We start from the raw sequence: 18,783 nt of genomic DNA on the forward strand, positions 1-18,783 counted from the left end.
GTGAGTGAGTAACTCGTTTAACGTGTGCATATACCACGAAGGTTTCGCACACGCCCAACTCGGGTTTAATCTCTGAGATTGCCACTGTGGCCAGTGACTAAGTCCGGACCAGAAGGGGAGGGGTAAATTTGAGGTGGGCGGAATTTGAAATAGGAATTTAGTATTTAGGTCAAAAACCTAAAGCCAAAATGAGATAGCTGATCCATCCTAACATGTCTGGCAAAAAAAATTAGTCCAAAAATAAAATTAGAATGCCCGGCCAAAAAAAGTTTTAAGGTGATTTGAGCAATTTAGACGGGCATCCAAAAATAAAATGCGTCGGACTGTTTACAAAAAAAATAAACATAAAATTTCGAAGGGCAGCCAAAAATATTTAAAATCCAACTATTACCTGGAGGCGAAGGTTCTTGAAAGGTTGTCGGCGGAACTCATGACCAGTGGGCTGGCTGGTGGTGCTGAGATTACCAAATATCCAGTCTCCATCGGAGCTGGTGCTGGTTTAGAAGGGACCGCCGCTGTCAGGGAAGCTAACCGTTTTGGTTCCCCTTAGCCGCTTCTGGCGTGGGCCGCAATCGAGTAGTAGGGGGCGACGAAGCAGAAGGGACCTCCCTCGGCAGCTGAACCGCCGGGTTTGGTCGGCCCCCCCCCCCACCACCCCCACCCCCACCCCCGTGCTGCCCCTTGGGACACATTCTCCTCCTACTTGTCGATCCACGCGGCTTATTGTCACCGTATATAAGGGAACGATTTCGGAAACCAATTTCATTCTTCAGCGCCCAGAGTAGGAATGCTGCTACCAGAACATCCAGACGCAAGTGCGTTTTTAAAATTATGGAAAATGCATTTTGGGGTAGGCCTATTACAAAATGAGTCCCGTGCTTATAAACCTTAAAGTCTAGCCTTTAATAAAGTCCAGAATTTAACGTCATGGCAACGCCATTCAAACTGCATTACGTTAAAGTCTGGACTTTATTAAAGTCTAGACTTTAAGTTTTATAAGCACGGGCCCTGATAGCAGACAAGTGAAATAGTTTGCGAACGTTAGCGTCGCTCGCTGTCGTTGAACGCGGACCACTGTATTACATTCTGGAAGATGGCGTCAAACTGGAAGTTGTTGACAGTTTCATATGCCAGGACAATTATTCTTTTGGCGCTTCTGTTGAACATTGACGTTTGTTTAGGTTAGTTTACTACCGCGGCTTCTTTATTACAGGGACTGCTATCAGATATTTGAGACCAATATAGCCTTTTTACAACTAAAATTACTATTAAGGTAGACGACAGTCACTTTTTGCACCCTTGTTTTGGCTTCGTACACAATAAATATAGCATATCTCATAATTTCACTTGAAATCTATATTTCGTAAAAGGAGGGGGGGGGGGGGGGGGGTGAGGATGAAAAAGTATATGGTATTTTGTGCTTGCCCTATTCTATATATATAAATAATAATCTTGATTATGCAGCCAGCACCACCCCACCACCCCCAACCCGACACTGTGGACCCAGCTCTAGCGATTTCGTCCCAACGGTCCCGGTTCAGCAAGTCTATAGTATGTAGTACTTGTACTTATATAAGACTATTTCGCCCGAGTCTATTTAAATATCCACTTTGGTTTGGTCGCCAGAGGAAGATCGTATAAAATGTTTTAGTCGAAAAACGAGGGCTGCAGCCTACATGGTATTTAATTACCATGATTGTCGTTTTGGATGCGTTGGTGGAAGGCTGAGTGGACGCAAAAACATTAGTGGCCTAATAGCCACATATCCAAACAGGTCTCTGACTTGGCACACAACTATTTGTCAGGTCCCTCCCCGCCCTCTCAATATGGGAGCAGGTGAACTCGCCTTGAGCGCCGGTTTTTCAAATCGCCTCACACTCGCTCCCAACATGTTGACCTATATATATATATATATATATGTATATAGACATGTATATATTTGGAGAAGATTGTCATCTTTGGGTGCGAGTGCGAATAATTTTTACATGCTCATATACCACTAGAGTTTCGAGCATGTCCGTCCCGGGGCCTGTCTCTGGATAGCCAGTGACTTGCTCCGGGACAGAAACAATTTAGGGGACAATTTTGAAATTTACATCCAAAAATTAAATAGTGGGCATTTAAAATTTTGATGCGTTTGGAATTTGGAAATTAGCAATTAGTAAAAGAAATTAGTAGGATTAAAAAAAAAAAAATTACAAGCCAAAAATAAAATGAATTGACTGCTCGGCCGAATATTTATATAATTTGGAGCATTTTTGAAGGACAGTCCAAAAATAAATAAGAGAAAGAAGAGAGGATCGGACTATTTATAGAGGATTCGTCACGAGTATTTTTTAATATGGGAAATATCAACCGAGGCTTCGTTAATCTGTATTTGTCGAGGCTCTGCCGAGACAAATACAGATTAACAGGCCGAGGTTGATATTTCCCATATTAAAAAATACGAGTGACGAATTCTATTTATCATATCACTGTCAATTTTGTTTATTTTCCACTTAAATGATTAATAAACAAAACCCCAACGCTCGGACGTAACAATCTGTTTTGACGTATGAATACATGCACATGTCAATCACTCAGCTGATAATCGGTTTGTCAATACACCTTGAAGGTCATCTATGCTTTCTGAAACTAGGTTAAAAGCGGAAACAAAGATTGTAGCTATTTAAACAATTTAATACTAATTTAACAGTTTTATATATAAACAATGAAATTATAATAAAATAATTGACAATAGCCAAATTTTTCAAAATAACTTTTCGCGGCATTTTGCCGAGTACTACGTCATTGTCAGACATAGGCCTATCTACGTCACTGACCTATTTAAGGGCTTCATCAAGTTCAGTCTGAGTCTGTCGAAAATAAGTCTTCGTCGTTTTAGGGGGACAACAGGACTTTTAGGCTGAGCCACATTTATTACGATGTTGCTTTGGAAAGATGTAAGACTGTTTTCTTTTCGTACACTGATGTAAAACTTGCACAGAATTACATCGAGTTCTTTGGGGGCATTTCTGGTCTGGACTCATTGATTGATTGTAGATAGTTTTCAAAAATGCGCATGTCGTATAGAGGTTTTTTTGGCAGTATTCTTATTTTCATTTTCTGTAATGACATTACCAATCATCGTATCATCTACTTCTACAAATCTACGAGTTTTGTTTTTGGGCCTGCCGGATTGTGGCGTCTGCTTCGATGTCCGTGGATCTACCCTATCCCCTGTTTGCACTAACTAAACGTTCTGGTGACAATTCAGCTTGAATCATAACTATATAATTAGGGCCTACCGGACGGTAGAGTTGCTTTGATTGTAGCACTTCCTTTTTTATCGATAGTAACGCTATCTCCGACTTCAAAAGACAATTTTGACAGGTGAAAATAGTTCTACGTTTTCGGTATATAATTTGCATAATAATGTAATTTGCATACTTATGTTCTAAATATTTGCATACTTATGTCTCAAAATATGTGATTTATGTAAAAGTAGTGATATCCCTTTTGTAATTAAAATTTTGAAGGAAAAAGTCCGATCTATATGTCCAAAGCGGAAGGTTGGCGACTAATGTCCGGAGTTGCAGTTAAAAGTTGCTTCTTAGAGAGCAATCTCTGAACCACGCGGTAGTGGGTTTCCTCTGATGACTACGAGTCTGCAGCCAATTACCAAATATCCGTCACTGAGCATTCAATAGCTGTGGATTAATCATCTGGCATCGATGTGCTCCAGTGGTGTCGTTAAACAAAAGGAGAAACTTTAAGATTACTGGGCCATAGCAGTGTCCAACAGATCGCTCGTCACCTCCGCGGTCGATTCCGCCGGTGGCGTCTTCTTCCTCTTCGGTGGTAAAATCGGGGGGCGGCGACGCAGACGGAACTGTCACTGGTTGTTGAGCCGCCAGCTTTGGTTCCCCCTGAGCCGCCCCTGCAGCGCGTTCCTTCCTCCGTCCTCCTCTTCCTCTCCTCTTCTTACTGGAGTCCGCGTCCCCGTATACCAAAGTCACGATCTCCCGCGACCCGGTATACGCAACGCGGAACTCCAACAACATACCAAAGCTTGCCATAAGTCCTCCCAGGTTGGGGGGGGGGGGGGGGGGGGGGCAAGTTCAGAGCGCACGTCGACACGTCTAGCTTCATAGCTGTCTCTCAATGGAATCTCATCATTGGGTGCATTTAATATTACAAAGGGGCTGGATGTAGCTCAGTCGGTTGAGTGCTCACTTGAGGTGCTTGCGTCGCAGGATCGCACCACCTTCGTGAATCCATTCAGCTGATTGTGAGGGTTTTTTTTTCGTTCTAACCAGTGTACCACAACTGGACAAATGCCGTGGTATGTGTTTTCCTGTTTGTGGAAAGTGCATATAAAAGATCCCTTGTTGCATTAGGAAAAACAAAAGAAGTAAAAAATGTAGTGGGTTTCCTCTGATGACTACGAGTCAGAATTACCAAATATTTGACATTCAGTAGCTGATGATTAATCAATCGATATGCTCCAGTGGTGTCGTTAAACAAAACAAACTTTAAGATTACAAAGTTAACCAATTATTTGCAAAGAAAAAATACGGCGAACTAAATATAAATGTCTAGAACCCTTAACCCCACCCCTCAGGCTCCCCCAAACATTGATAGCACACATGTATATAAGAATAGAGTGGATAAAAGGTTCTTGGAGTTGTACCTAGGTTCTAGCTAAATATATGGAATATGAACTTTCATTTTAGATGTTTTATAGGGATTATTTATTATTATTATTATTTTGTTTTTGTTTTTTTTGTTTTTTGTTAGCCAATTTTCAGATCTTAAGAATTTTACAAGTTCTGATGGCCAATTTAAACAAACTTTTATTAGCCAAATACTAAATGTTGAAGCCACTTTCTATGAAAATTAGCAATGTGACACTTTCTCTAAAAATTAGCAATGTGACACTTTCTCTGAAAATTAGCAATAGGTAATGAAACAAAGGGAAATAGTGATATATTTTTTAACGCATGTGCTTTTGAAAATGACGAGGTTGGCGCTAAGTCAAAAGCAGCACACTTATATATTAGGACAAATACAAATGTGGTCCTGGCCTGCGGTTATAGGTGTATGGTTAGTAGCAGTCGATGGAACACCGATGCGAGCAACGCTATATAGGCGTTGTTCATGTATACAGAGAGAGGGTCGGAAACGAAGATCCATCAGACACACTTACCCACTCGCTAAAATATCTCCAGTTACAATGATAATTCCTATTTTTGTTTACCACAAATACACTAAGATAACTTTACGATACCTTCGAAGATATGTCGTATCTTAAATCTACGACATTCGTAGCTAAGATGACTTCAAAAATACGGGCCCTGGTTAACACGTAACAAAAATGTAGTTAGGTAGGCTATAACATTAAACAAAAATGTTGATTCCTAAAATCTGTCAAACTGGTCAAGCAAAGATCAATAAAGTAACATTACAAATAAAGTATGCGTACTCTAACTGTTTTGAAGATCAGTACTGTAGGAGGGAAAAAAACGTTTATGGTGAGCGAAAATGGCACACCAAAAAATAGGGTTGGTCGGGTAACCGGAACAACACATATTTGTTTAATTAATATATTATTTTTGTATCTTTCTACAGGTCTTGCAAGTACAACTATTAATTGTATGAATAGTGGACAGGATGGACTTCCTACTCGGTTAACCTGCACAGTGATTGGCACCGTAGTTACTGGAATCAGATGGCTTCGGCCAAATGGTGATAATTCCCAAGTGGTGGTAACATGTAACACAGCTAATGTTGAATGTATTGCAACTGGGGGTGTACCAGGCTACAATGTTTCAATTGATTCGTCTACAGGGAAACATACTCTTACCATAGATTCTTTTAACTCTTCAACTGATGCTGGAGAATGGGCTTGCCAGGATGGAACAGGAAGTGGCCAATTTACATGTAATAAGACTTTAACAGGTAAGTTCGCTATAAATATTTAGGGTTTTTTCTGTATTAATTGTCAAACTCAAAGGTGATCATGTCCTTATGTAGCAGCATCAGATTTTTACAATATCGAACACTAGGAAGAAAAACGTAAAAGAACAATAAAGCACCACTATAAATATCACATCATAGAATAAATATCACCAACTTATATCATTTAAATAGCCATATACATGTAACGTTTATAACTGCTGTGCTAGACAGAAATTGAAATGTATCCCGCCGTTACTGTGTTCAAGATCCAAAACAATATAATCATGAACCATGAATTTATTTTTATTAAAATATAATTAGTAAATGATGTATTTTTGAGATTTAAATTATATTGTTTTATACATATCTTAGCTTCAATTCTGTTATATTATAGTTCCAATATTGGATGCCTAGCACAGCATATATAAAAAATATATAAACCCAGTTAGTCATTTCATGCCATGTTACAAATATTAAAACCCCATTAATGCCAAAAACTTAATTCTGTATGAACAATTTAATCTATTAAAGTAGTCAGTATGAACCCCGTTAGGGCTCAAAATCAGGTTCACGGCGAATCCTTCTGCTCTACTTTTTATTTTGGTATTTTTAAACAGCTTAGGTCTTCAGAATGGATTGATTGGTCTGCAAGTCAATTTATATTGCAAAAAAAAAGTTATCCTATAGCAACTGAAGACATCTACACCATATAGTTTTCACATAGTAAACCAAATAATTTGGTATTTTAAAATTAAGATGCAACTCAGCATACACACAGCACATGTAGGGGACATTTTTAAATTAAAAGTAATTTTAAAAATATTGTGTTATAGGAAGATGACCGCCATATAGCTGTTTGTTAGTAATGCTAATATGAATAGATGTGCAGATTCTGGCTTTTTCGTTGAATTCGGGCACAACGCAGATTCCCCCACCCCCCCCCCCCCCCCCACCCCCCGTACGGAATTCGAAGCTCATACTCCTATGCTATCGACCGAATTTGTATTACAGTTGTTTCATTTACATCATAACACTTCTGTGCTATTTTAGGCTATGCGATTTAAATGTAATGAAACTGCAGGGCAGTGTATTTAAAATAGCTAACTTTGACAGTTTTTCTCGTGTCATCTCACTGTATTATAAATGAACTATTTCATCTCACAATTATTATAAACTAATTTTAATTCAGCGTTTATGTTTCACTGTACTTTGCAGACATACTCGTGCTGTTCTTACGATACAAATGCATGTGCATATTCTCGACAACATGCGCGAAATCAACAAAGACTGATATATTTAGCCTACAAAATAAAAACTAGTTTAGTGTCCATAGATGGAAACAACTTGTTTGTCACAAATTTGCTTCAAGATGAAAGTGTTTAATTTGTGCGTGATGAAAGTGTTTAATTTGTGCGTGATGAAAGTGTTTAATTTGTGTGTAATGAAAGTGTTTAATTTGTGTGTAATGAAAGTGTTTAATTTGTACGACAGAGTCTCGACTGCCGTGCAATCTCAGAGGACCATGTACAGAGCTTGACCTATATTCATAGCTTGAAACACGGGCTTTCGGTCATAAACGAACATAATATATGTATTAAAATTAACACACAACATGAAAAACGTTTCATTTGCGGCCAGGTTTTATTACTTTAGCAAAAAAAAAAAAAAAAAAACCATTCAGTAGCAAGGTTCAGAATTTTATTTTCAACCATTTTAATTAATAAATGTGTTGATTAGCTTGATTAAAATAAGCAAGCCTTGGTTGACATTTTGTGATATACTAGTATATTATATTTGAGGTGTCTGATAGATTATGTAAGCATTCATTCACATCTGAAGAAAGAAATCTGTTTAGCAAATATTTTAGCCAGTCAAACATTTTATTAGGCAACCGACAGCGTGAACAAATGATTGCCTCCACACCATAACATTCTTTCCATATTGACTGAAATCTATGTCCATGATTTTCCTCGTATTTAATCATTCGTTTTTGTAACACTTCTATTAAATCTGATCAACTTCGACTTCCGTCATTTGCATAATAACTACCTCTTTATAAACATTGATATAATTTAAATCCAAATTGCGTGTGCCCATTGAAACCGATCTAACTAAAGGAACAAGTCAGGAATGGTAGAAAATATCAATTCAGATTTATTTACTGCAGCAGAAAAGCAGGAAATAACACATCAACATCAACATCAGTGTCCAATAGATCCCATCTAGTGTTCAAGTGAAGTAAGGCTAAGAACTAGTGGGGTAATATAAATGCAGGCTTAAATATAAATAAATATAATAGGCTTTTTGGTCTAAATATTGTATTAGTGAATGAACCAACCTTTAAATTAATTGGAAACAGTTTCGGTTTTCAATAACAACAACAAATGCTGGCCTAAATTGCTTACTATTGTCTAAAGGTACTTTTATTCATTTTTGGATGTTTATGACTTTAACACTAAAATGCAATGACAACAGACGTTCCTTCGCGCCTTTTATACTTTTCATATGACGTCATCTAACCAATCGCGTTACGCAATTTGGCCCGACGACACACGAGATCGGATCTATATCACAAGGAAAATGCTAAATAACGTTATAAATAACGTGGGGCAGGTTCTGCCCCCAACGGATCCACACTCTACTATTACAGAGTATTCATGTGCACTTTACTGCCCCAAAATCAAGTAAGTATTAGCTGTGCAATTTATAAGACAAACATCGAGTCGGCCGCTCGACTTGCTTTGAACATTTACGTTTATATTGCTACTTGTTTTTATTTTTCATACAGTAAATACGATGGGGCAAACTCTGCCCCACACGGAATTAGTGGGGCACAGGAATACTTAATATTATGCAACAATTCGTTTTACGATGTAAAGTCGACGTAAAACCATGCCCCATTATTTTGTGGTAATATATCCAAAAGCCGTGCTATAAAAATAGACTACCAAATCCATTGTTCATACAATAAATACGATGGGGCTAACTCTGCCCCACACGGAATATTATACAACAATTCATTTTACGATATAAGTCAACGGAAAACCATGCCCCGCTATTTTATGGTGATGCAACTAAAAGCCGTGCTACTAAAACAGACCACCAAGTCCTATAAAAATCACCAGTAAATCCGCACAACACATCGGAGCAATTCTGCACACACCACAAACAAACAACCTGTCATTTAACATCATTTTACAACATTTTAAAGTTAATAAATTGATTTATTTTTAACACATGTTGTATTTTCGACCCCTGAGGCAACAACGCCGGTGAAGTCAATATGGCGGACATTGATCAATTCGTCTGCTAATAGGCGCATAAAGAGGAATATTGTAAACTCTAAAATAACTTCAACTAAGGGAAATAACATAATCATAGCCTATTTAGAGTACAGTGAATTCAGTACCAACATGTATAGAGTAATAAGTTCATCGGAATATCGTCGGTTTAAGTAAAATAAATTTACTCTCAGCTAAAGTGTCAAAATCAACTGTTTGCCATTAACGTATTAATCATAATAATTAATGAACACAGTAGTAGGATTCATTACAATATATACATATATATATATATATATATATATATATATATATATATATATATATATATATATATATATATATATATATATATAAATCAAGTACATTTGTACTATAAAGTTAAAAAAAACAAAAAAAAAAAAAACCCAACAAATTGGTGCGACCAAAATATTGTAAGTCAAAGTGCTGACATTAATCGCCCGAAAGGCAAATAAAAAAAAAAAAAAAAATCCCAAGTGCACCCCCCCCCCCCCCCCCCCCCCCCCCATCCGTCGTGTAAGTGACATTTTTAACACATTTGTTCTAGCAAAAGGGATAGATATATCGGTTTGGTCCCCCAGACCATAGTGCACGTTGTTCATCCCTAGGCGGTACGCTGCTGACCAAGCCGTCAGGAGCCATACCAGTCATTATTTTTAACATAGTACATAATTGTTTGATCTTTCAGATAGTGTTTCCAAACCTGTTTCTAAATATAATGCGTTTCTAGATGTAAACAATGGTAGACCGGTTATTATCCTTGCTGCTTCAAGTTGAACTTTTTCTAAAGTTTCAGAATTTATTAGTGAGCATTCATCCCAAATTTCAGATACATATTCAAGTGTTGGTGAAATAAAAGTTGTGTATATTTGCATCAGTATGTGTCGATCCAAAGAGTATTTGTATTTTCGTAGAACGGAGATTATATTTGAAAGTGATTTACATATATTTTGAATGGGATTTGTCAATTTTTCATCATTTGTGAAAGTTAAACCTTGCTGGTAATCCCAATGTACAGTACAGTATTTCGGCCAATCACAGCATTCGATTCTCTTTAACCTGACATGTTTCCATGAGCGATAGGTGCTGTTTGAATCCTACGCAGAACCCGCGAATTTCTTGCCGGACCGTAAAAATTGTAATCTCAGTGATTAATCCGCCAAGTGAATACACATTTTAAGTATGTTTCGTCTCAGTTGTCAAAATTGAAAACGTTAAAGACGTGTTAACTTCAAGAATTATAAAATGGCGCCCAATTTCCGCCATATTAATTTAAAACGATTGAAGTTTGCTAATGTCCATGTTTTTATAGGGATGGAATCATCCACAGTTCCAGAACTACAATGTACGCAAACTACTTTGCACTTTTTTTTTTCTTTTTAAATAAATCTTTGCAGATTTTTTTTTTAAATTTCAGTACGAGCAAAAAAAAAAAAAAAAAAAAATAACTAGTTAAATAATTCACTATTATATATTGTGTGCCTGCTCTTGTGTTTGGTTATCTTTTTCGTTTTCTCTTTTTAAATCAGTGATAGTTTTTATGTAACTTGTGTTGAGTTAAATAATCAACAGTAGGCCTATATATTATGTATTTGTTCTTATATCGAGTAAGCCATACCAAATAAATATTATATATACTTCTCATTATTTGACATTATGCAAATAATAATAAACATTACCGAAATATGTCTTGACATATATCTTTCTACATGACACCCATATATTAAGTACTCCAGAATGCATCTAAAGACTTATAATGCATCTGAATTAAACAAAACTCAACAAAAATACTGGAGAGACTTTCGCCCCACCCCCTAGCATTCTCATCCACAAATTAATTTGCCAACCCTCTAAACTCAAATTCTGGGGGACACATTGCCCAAGTATGTATCCCAGACCCAACACGCTAACAGGGCATGGTAAAATTGTTTTTGTTTTTTTTTCTAGTCAGGACATAATTTTATATTTACAATTATTTAAACCATTTAATATTTTCAACTTTATATTTATGGGTAAGTTGTTACATGTTTATGTTGTTGTATAAAGTGGACTATATGTTTCTGCTTATGATTAAATGAGTTTGTAGGCGAAATGTTTACAAATCGCTTGACAATAAACAATAAACAAACCGTAGTAGCTTACAAAATTAATGTTTTGTTATTGTAATTAAATGGGAAAGAAAAAGAAACAATCATGTTGTGAGGTATACATAAGACAATTTTGTCCCTCGGGCTGGAATTGCCTTATTTATACCTAACAACGGTGATTCTATTAATCTATATGTCATTTGATGATGCTGTTAAACTAGTGTCATATGCAAATAATCTGGTTACACTGTCACAGTAAGTTCATTAGCAATATCATTGACGTATAATAAACAGTGAAATGGGTCGAGTACTGAGCCGTGTGGTATTCCAGTCGTTAATGTACCATAGTTGGACAAAGAACCATTAATAAAAACACTTGGTGTTCTGTTTGATATATAATTTCTTATCCATTCAAGTAGGTGTCTGGTACTAACGTAACGTTCTAGTTACAAAGGCTTTTGATGCTAATACCATTTATTCATTCAGATGGCCTAATACATTTAAACCTATTCACTAAACATCTTTGTTCTTTACATCCTGTCATGTCGATTGAGTGTCACAGATATGTGATATATTTGTTCATATTTCTATTCAACTTCTCCAGTTCCCAATCCAGAGAGTCAGGTTTCGGAATCCACCATTATTATAATAGTGGCTGCTGTTCTACTGGTCATCATTACGGTTCCAGCAATATGGTTCTGTCACAAGAGGTATTGCATGGTGTTGAAGAAAGCCTTTAAAACTTGTGATCGTCTCTCTCTCTCTCTCTCTCTCTCTCTCTCTCTCTCTCTCTCTCTCTCTCTCTCTCTCTCTCTCTCTCTCTCTCTCTCTCTCTCTCTCTCTGTGTATAGTCCCATCTCCCACACTACCTTTAAATCAGGCTATTTTTCATTCATCCTGATCAGGGTGAAGCCGATATGCTACGTCATTAACTAGTTATAACTTTTATCCTGCAGTTCACGAAATGTATGGGGAAAGCTATTATTATTGTTGTTATTTTTCAGCTTTGTTGTATGATTACCTAGAGGTCAAATGAGTGTTTTTTGTAATGTAGCAATGCACGTGACGTCAAAAAGTCAGAATCTAGTTTATTACTTTTCTTTAATAGCTCTTGGTAATCGCAAGCTGATTAAAATTAGCTCTATTGGTCTACCAGTAGATCTAACAGCAGTGTGTGGACTCCCATACCCAGGTGACATTTCATCTGTAAATAATAATTTAAATATCAACCAATCACACGTCGCCTTTTATAGCATTATTTGGGAGCATAAAAATTCTAAAAATAACTATTTATGCGGCCTCTTTACCACGAACCATGCCAATACGTATGGACAGGGTTAGGCGACTACTCAAAGGCAATATCTATAATTCCAGGTGTTTAATATATTTTTTAAAGACCTAAATCAGTCTTCAATTTTACATTACAAATTATTTATTTTATAAAATAAAACATGTTTTAATGCATTGGCGAGATTGGACTAGTGAGATACAATTGAATTTTTTTTTTTCGTTTAATGACACCACTAGAGCACAATGATTAATTAATCATCGGCTATTGGATGTCAGACACAGGATCGAACCACATTAGTGGATCCATTAAACAGACTGGGCTTTTTCCTCGTTCCAACCAGTGCACAACAACTGGTCAAAGGTCGTGACATTTCTTTTCCTGTCTGAGAATGCATATAAAAGAGTCCTTGTATGTGGGTTTTTTTGTGTAATTCTCTTTTCACCTTTACAGTACTGATGCAGAAGTCGGAAGTTCAAGATAATAAGTCGAGTGCTGGAAATAACAAATCGAGCACTCGAGATTATAAGTCAATAGTTTAACATAATACGTTTAGCACTCAGTCAAACGCTCGAGATAATAGAAGTCGAGTACTCGAAACAATAAGTCAAACGTTTGGGATAATTCGTCAAGCGATCAAGTTAATAAGTTGAGCAGCTGAGATAATAAGTTGAACACTTGACATAATCAGTAATGCACTTAAGATACCAAGTCGAGAGCTCGACATAATAAGTCAAGTGTGCATTCAGCATGTACAGAAAAAAAAGTTGATCGAAGTTTACTTGTAGCTTCACAGTACTTTGATGACTTCAAATTACGAAAATGTAGATTTGAAAATGCACGTTTTCGCGTGCAGATCATGTTAATGGAAAGTGGGTGTTATGTTTAAATCCCAACTTATTGTATTTATGTTGAGGGCTAAGTTAAACACTCGAAAAAACAAGTCCATATTTTGAGATATAAGTCGAATTTCAGCATCTTTTAAAAGCGAGAAAAAAAATGTGTGTGTCCTAAGTATACCACCATATTATTTACTTTATGGGTGGTTTTTTAGATTATATGAAAAGAAGGTTTCAGGCCTTAGTACATTTTAAATTATTGGTGTTTAACACAATGATAGTTATTTTAATACTGTATGGTCGAACGTAGATTAATTTCTATGGCAACAAGATTACATAATAATCGTAACAATTTTGCATTAAATTTATATACACAGTCCTCGGTTGTTTGGGTCATGATTCATAAAGCCTAGCTCCAATTCATTTAGTTTGCCGCTAAAGCAATACGCGAACTTGTTGACGTAGTTTAACTTTAAAAAAGGGGGAAAAGTGCAGTAAACTCTGGATTTTATGGCTATACTACAACGCTTTTTTTTCCGTCTTGAAACCAGAGTTCAACATTAAAATTTTACATTGAAATTAGTTTCCGGCGTTCTTCGTAATTGACCCGAATACTTTCTTGTACCCTCGTGATAATTTCGAATGCTATCAAATTCTTCTCAATTCACCGACATGATTCTTCCAGTAAGGTTTTGATTGGTCGAATGGAAGTTCAACTGAACATGAGCTCCAACGGGATGCTGTTAGATCCATAGGTAGTGGAGCAATTTTAATCAGATTGTCGTAATCAGCCAATACAATCAGTGGTTGCAGAATAAATATAACTAAATATAGCTAAATTGTGGAAGGACATATAATATAATTATACAAATTTAACCAGTTCCCAATATTTACACGTGTACACAAAGGAAAAACCTTTAGAAAACAAAGAGAAAACAACAGTATTGTATACAGGGTTGTGGGTCCATAATTAAATGTATAGTAGAGGCAAAGTAATAGTTGTGTGACCAAATTACGGGGACAAATGTTTGGGAAGCATAGACTTTGTGTCCTTTCACTGGTGGAGTTAGCCCACACTTTTTAGAGGGTCACACCCGCTATTTTTATTCAGAAGGCTTTGAAGATATGAAAAACACCTTCAAACCTTGTTCCTGTAAATTGGTCACGGAACTGTATTATTTTCCCTCTACTATAAGGGCTGTGTAAAGAAACAAAACCTACTTTCACAGAAGAACGATAGATCCCCAAATAAGAATTCCGTGGAATATTATATCGTTTCTGCAATCCTCAGTTTTCAATACTACACATAACATATTTTATGGAGTTGAATAATAACAATAACAATAATAATAATAATAATAATAATAATAATAATAAAATGAAATAAAAATTATACAATTCAGTAACCTCTCTCTAATAAACTTAATACTTTAATCTTAACAGGATGAATCGGCAACCGAAGCTTGAGGAAGAGCAAACTGAAAACAAAACTCAAGAGGCTGAAGATGAAAAGGGCCAACATGACAAATGAAAATCCTTCTTTCGAACTCATAGATTAATTAATTGTGACGTTACTTTTAATGGATTCCATCAACCATTTTACCGATTAATTGAGTACACGTTTTATAATCGAGTATAGTTTTTCATCACTAGTGATTTTCTGATTAATGGATCCATCAACAGTTTGACCGATAAATCACGTACATGTTTGGTAATCGAGTACAGTCTGTCATACTAGTAACTATTGTTGTACTGATTAATGGATCCATCAACAGTTTGGTAATCGAGTACAGTCTGTCATACTAGTAACTATTGCTGTACTGATTAATGGATCCATCAACAGTTTGGTAATCGAGTACAGTCTGTCATACTAGTAACTATTGCTGTACTGATTAATGGATCCATCAACAGTTTGATAATCGAGTACAGTCTGTCATACTAGTAACTATTGTTGTACTGATTAATGGATCCATCAACAGTTTGGTAATCGAGTACAGTCTGTCATACTAGTAACTATTGCTGTACTGATTAATGGATCCATCAACAGTTTGATAATCGAGTACAGTCTGTCATACTAGTAACTATTGTTGTACTGATTAATGGATCCATCAACAGTTTGGTAATCGAGTACAGTCTGTCATACTAGTAACTATTGTTGTACTGATTAATGGATCCATCACCAGTTTGGTAATCGAGTACAGTCTGTCATACTAGTAACTATTGTTGTACTGATTAATGGATCCATCAACAGTTTGGTAATCGAGTACAGTCAGTCATACTAGTAACTATTGTTGTACTGATTAATGGATCCATCAACAGTTTGGTAATCGAGTACAGTCTGTCATACTAGTAACTATTGTTGTACTGATTAATGGATCCATCACCAGTTTGGTAATCGAGTACAGTCTGTCATACTAGTAACTATTGTTGTACTGATTAATGGATCCATCACCAGTTTTGTAATCGAGTACAGTCTGTCATACTAGTAACTATTGTTGTACTGATTAATGGATCCATCAACAGTTTGGTAATCGAGTACAGTCTGTCATACTAGTAACTATTGCTGTACTGATTAATGGATCCATCAACAGTTTGATAATCGAGTACAGTCTGTCATACTAGTAACTATTGTTGTACTGATAAATGGATCCATCACCAGTTTCATAATCGAGTACAGTCTGTCATACTAGTAACTATTGTTGTACTGACCAATGGCGTTCACGGAACACTGCCCACTATTGTTGTACTGTGATCCATCTTTACCTATTGTTGTACTGATTGAGTACAGTCTGTCATACTAGTAACTATTGTTGTACTGACCAATGGCGTTCACGGAACACTGACCACGTGATCCATTTACCTAACTGATACAGTACAGTCTGTCACACTAGTAACTATTGTTGTACTGATTAATGGCGTTCACGGAACACTGACCACGTGATCCATTTACCTAACTGATACAGTACAGTCTGTCATATTAGTAACTATTGTTGTACTGATTAATGGCGCTCACGGAACACTGCCCACGTGATCCATTTACCTAACTGATCGAGTACACTTTTCATGATCAAGTACAACACAGACTATTTCAAGTTGTTTCTCTTCTAGTTCTCTGGTGGTCAATGATGGTGACCATGATGAGTTACATTGGGGCCTAGTTAGGAACTATAGGTGATTAAGACCAACCAATTAATTGTCAACTATAATCGATCATTGGCAGGGGCAGAATCTCGATCTTGTAAATAGGATATCACGAAATTCTAAAAAGGGCATGTTTGTGTGTCTCGAAAGCAAATGAGCCCAGTTCACAAATGTAGCGAAATCTATAATTGTTCGGGGACATGCTCCCCAGAGATTTTAAAATAAACATGCTTTCAGGGCAATTTAGTTTTGTATATTGTAGATGATTATTTTTTAAAGTTATTAAAAAGGGTAGTACAAATGCGGGGTTGGTGGTCATGGGACTCCCTTCTGGAGCCGTTAATGACTGGAACATCACTAACTAATAGTAATAAAATACTATAGCCACATTATGTAGTATCCAGACATCATTACTTTTTTGTTTACGAATCTCAAAATGTCTTATGCAGTGTTGACTGAATTATTCTTAAAATTGACACCGAGATGCTTTAAGATGGTCCGTACAAATGAATGAATTATCATCTACTATTATGGTCTTGTAGTAATACAATATAATCATGCATGTGGTGTGCTTTCGGGGTTCGTATTAGCATTGAAAAGTCGTGGAATTTGATAACTGATCTTCTGAGGTCTGGAAAGTCATAAAATTTAAAGCTATCTTAGAGCTACGATGTTTTAAAACCGTCGTAAGTTATGGCCATTAACGTACTCCCAGTTTTCTAGGCGTAGAGGATGGGGCAGGCCGATTTTTGCCCAAATTAAACGAAAATGCCCGAATCTGGATAACAACATTTATTCATATTAGCATTACGGCTGCAAAAGAATCACTGCACATTTGTATCTGGATTATAACCAATATTGTGGGTAGAATATTGCAAATACATGGTGAAATTGTTTCAGCCCAGCTGATTTTGCCCAAATTAATATCTTAATCTGGTTTTCTTTTTTTAATCTAAAGGTTTATTCAAACACTGGGAAGGGGGGGGGGGGGGGGGGCAGTCTCGTACACTTATGGCTATGACGTCACAACGGATTTACGATATCGTAGAGCTAAGATCGCTTCAAAAATCTGGCCTTTATTTTTAATGATGAGCCACTATTGTTTGAGATAGCGAATAGAATACGGTGGAGAGTGGTTCAGAACCCTTACATTATATATATAGTTTTGTTATCTTAGAGTTCACATATAACTTTAAACTTACATGTGTCTGACTAGTACAAACGCTGCAACGTTGTGTTTTTTTCAATCGGCCACCGCTACCCTGAACACGGGGATAGGACCTGGGGTGTCGGGTTTCTTCTTGTAGGTTTTGTACTAATCACTAACATGTTAGTTTAATGTGAGGAAACTCAGACCAGATTTGTAAAAATGTGTGTACTTAAGATTCAGTGCGGGTAGGTGGCTACCATTTGGTTGTTGAAAATTGACGATCTGTTACTTAGAGTTCGCTCTAGCTCTGGCACACTTATAAACAGGGTAAGAGGACACTCGAGCTAATCAGATATCTGGATTGGTCTTTGTTTTGTTTGTTTTTGTTTGCTTTTTCTTAATTAAATTCTTGTTTATTGGCAGAATAAATTGTATACCTAGTTATGACATTAAAGTGAAGATATGTTTCATCATCAATATTTGTTTGTTGTTGGTGTGTTGTTGTTGTTTTTGTTGTCGGGTTTGTTTTGTGTTGTTTTTTTTGTGTTGTTTTTTTTTTGGGGGGGAGGGGGGTGTTGAGGGGGGTAGGTTTTGTGCAGTTGTCTTGTTTGTTTGTTTGTGTTTTTTGGGTTGTTGCTATTTCCTTTTTGTCGTTGCGACTATAGGAGGAAAACATGGTAACTCAATCTTTCAATAATATATTCTCCAACAATAAACACAAATTATTAAGCGTATTAAGTGAGGGGGACGACTTTGAATCAGGAGGTAATCGTGTCGAGGGCGTAATCGACGGATGAAATGGGGATCCTTCTTGAGCGCTATTCTAGCGTGGTTTCTGCTGCTTTCGGTGGATTTTTAAAATCGTGCTTTTTCTATTTCTTTAATATGAATTTATTTGATTCAGCCCGTGGAATACGCTGGAAACAGCGTAACTTAAAAAAGACACAATGTGAGTTTTAAGGATTTGATTGATATATCGAAAGCCGTGACACAATTATGTCTGCCTGGGCCAATATTCTGAAAGACGACATGTTCA

At 36.5% G+C, this 18,783-nt stretch overlaps 1 protein-coding gene across 1 annotated transcript; it reads left to right on the forward strand.

Moving 5' to 3' along the window:
- The first annotated feature begins 1,097 nt into the window (after positions 1-1,097).
- On the forward strand, positions 1,098-16,179 carry LOC121386231. Its single transcript, XM_041517063.1, has 4 exons — positions 1,098-1,181; positions 5,611-5,940; positions 11,934-12,039; positions 14,900-16,179. The coding sequence occupies exons 2-4, from the start codon at positions 5,637-5,639 to the stop codon at positions 14,985-14,987; spliced, it is 498 nt and encodes a 165-aa protein (XP_041372997.1). The 5' UTR covers positions 1,098-1,181; positions 5,611-5,636; the 3' UTR covers positions 14,988-16,179.
- The last annotated feature ends 2,604 nt before the right edge of the window (positions 16,180-18,783 follow it).

The sequence above is a fragment of the Gigantopelta aegis genome, chromosome 12 (assembly GCF_016097555.1).
Source record: "Gigantopelta aegis isolate Gae_Host chromosome 12, Gae_host_genome, whole genome shotgun sequence".
Taxonomy (NCBI): domain Eukaryota; kingdom Metazoa; phylum Mollusca; class Gastropoda; order Neomphalida; family Peltospiridae; genus Gigantopelta; species Gigantopelta aegis.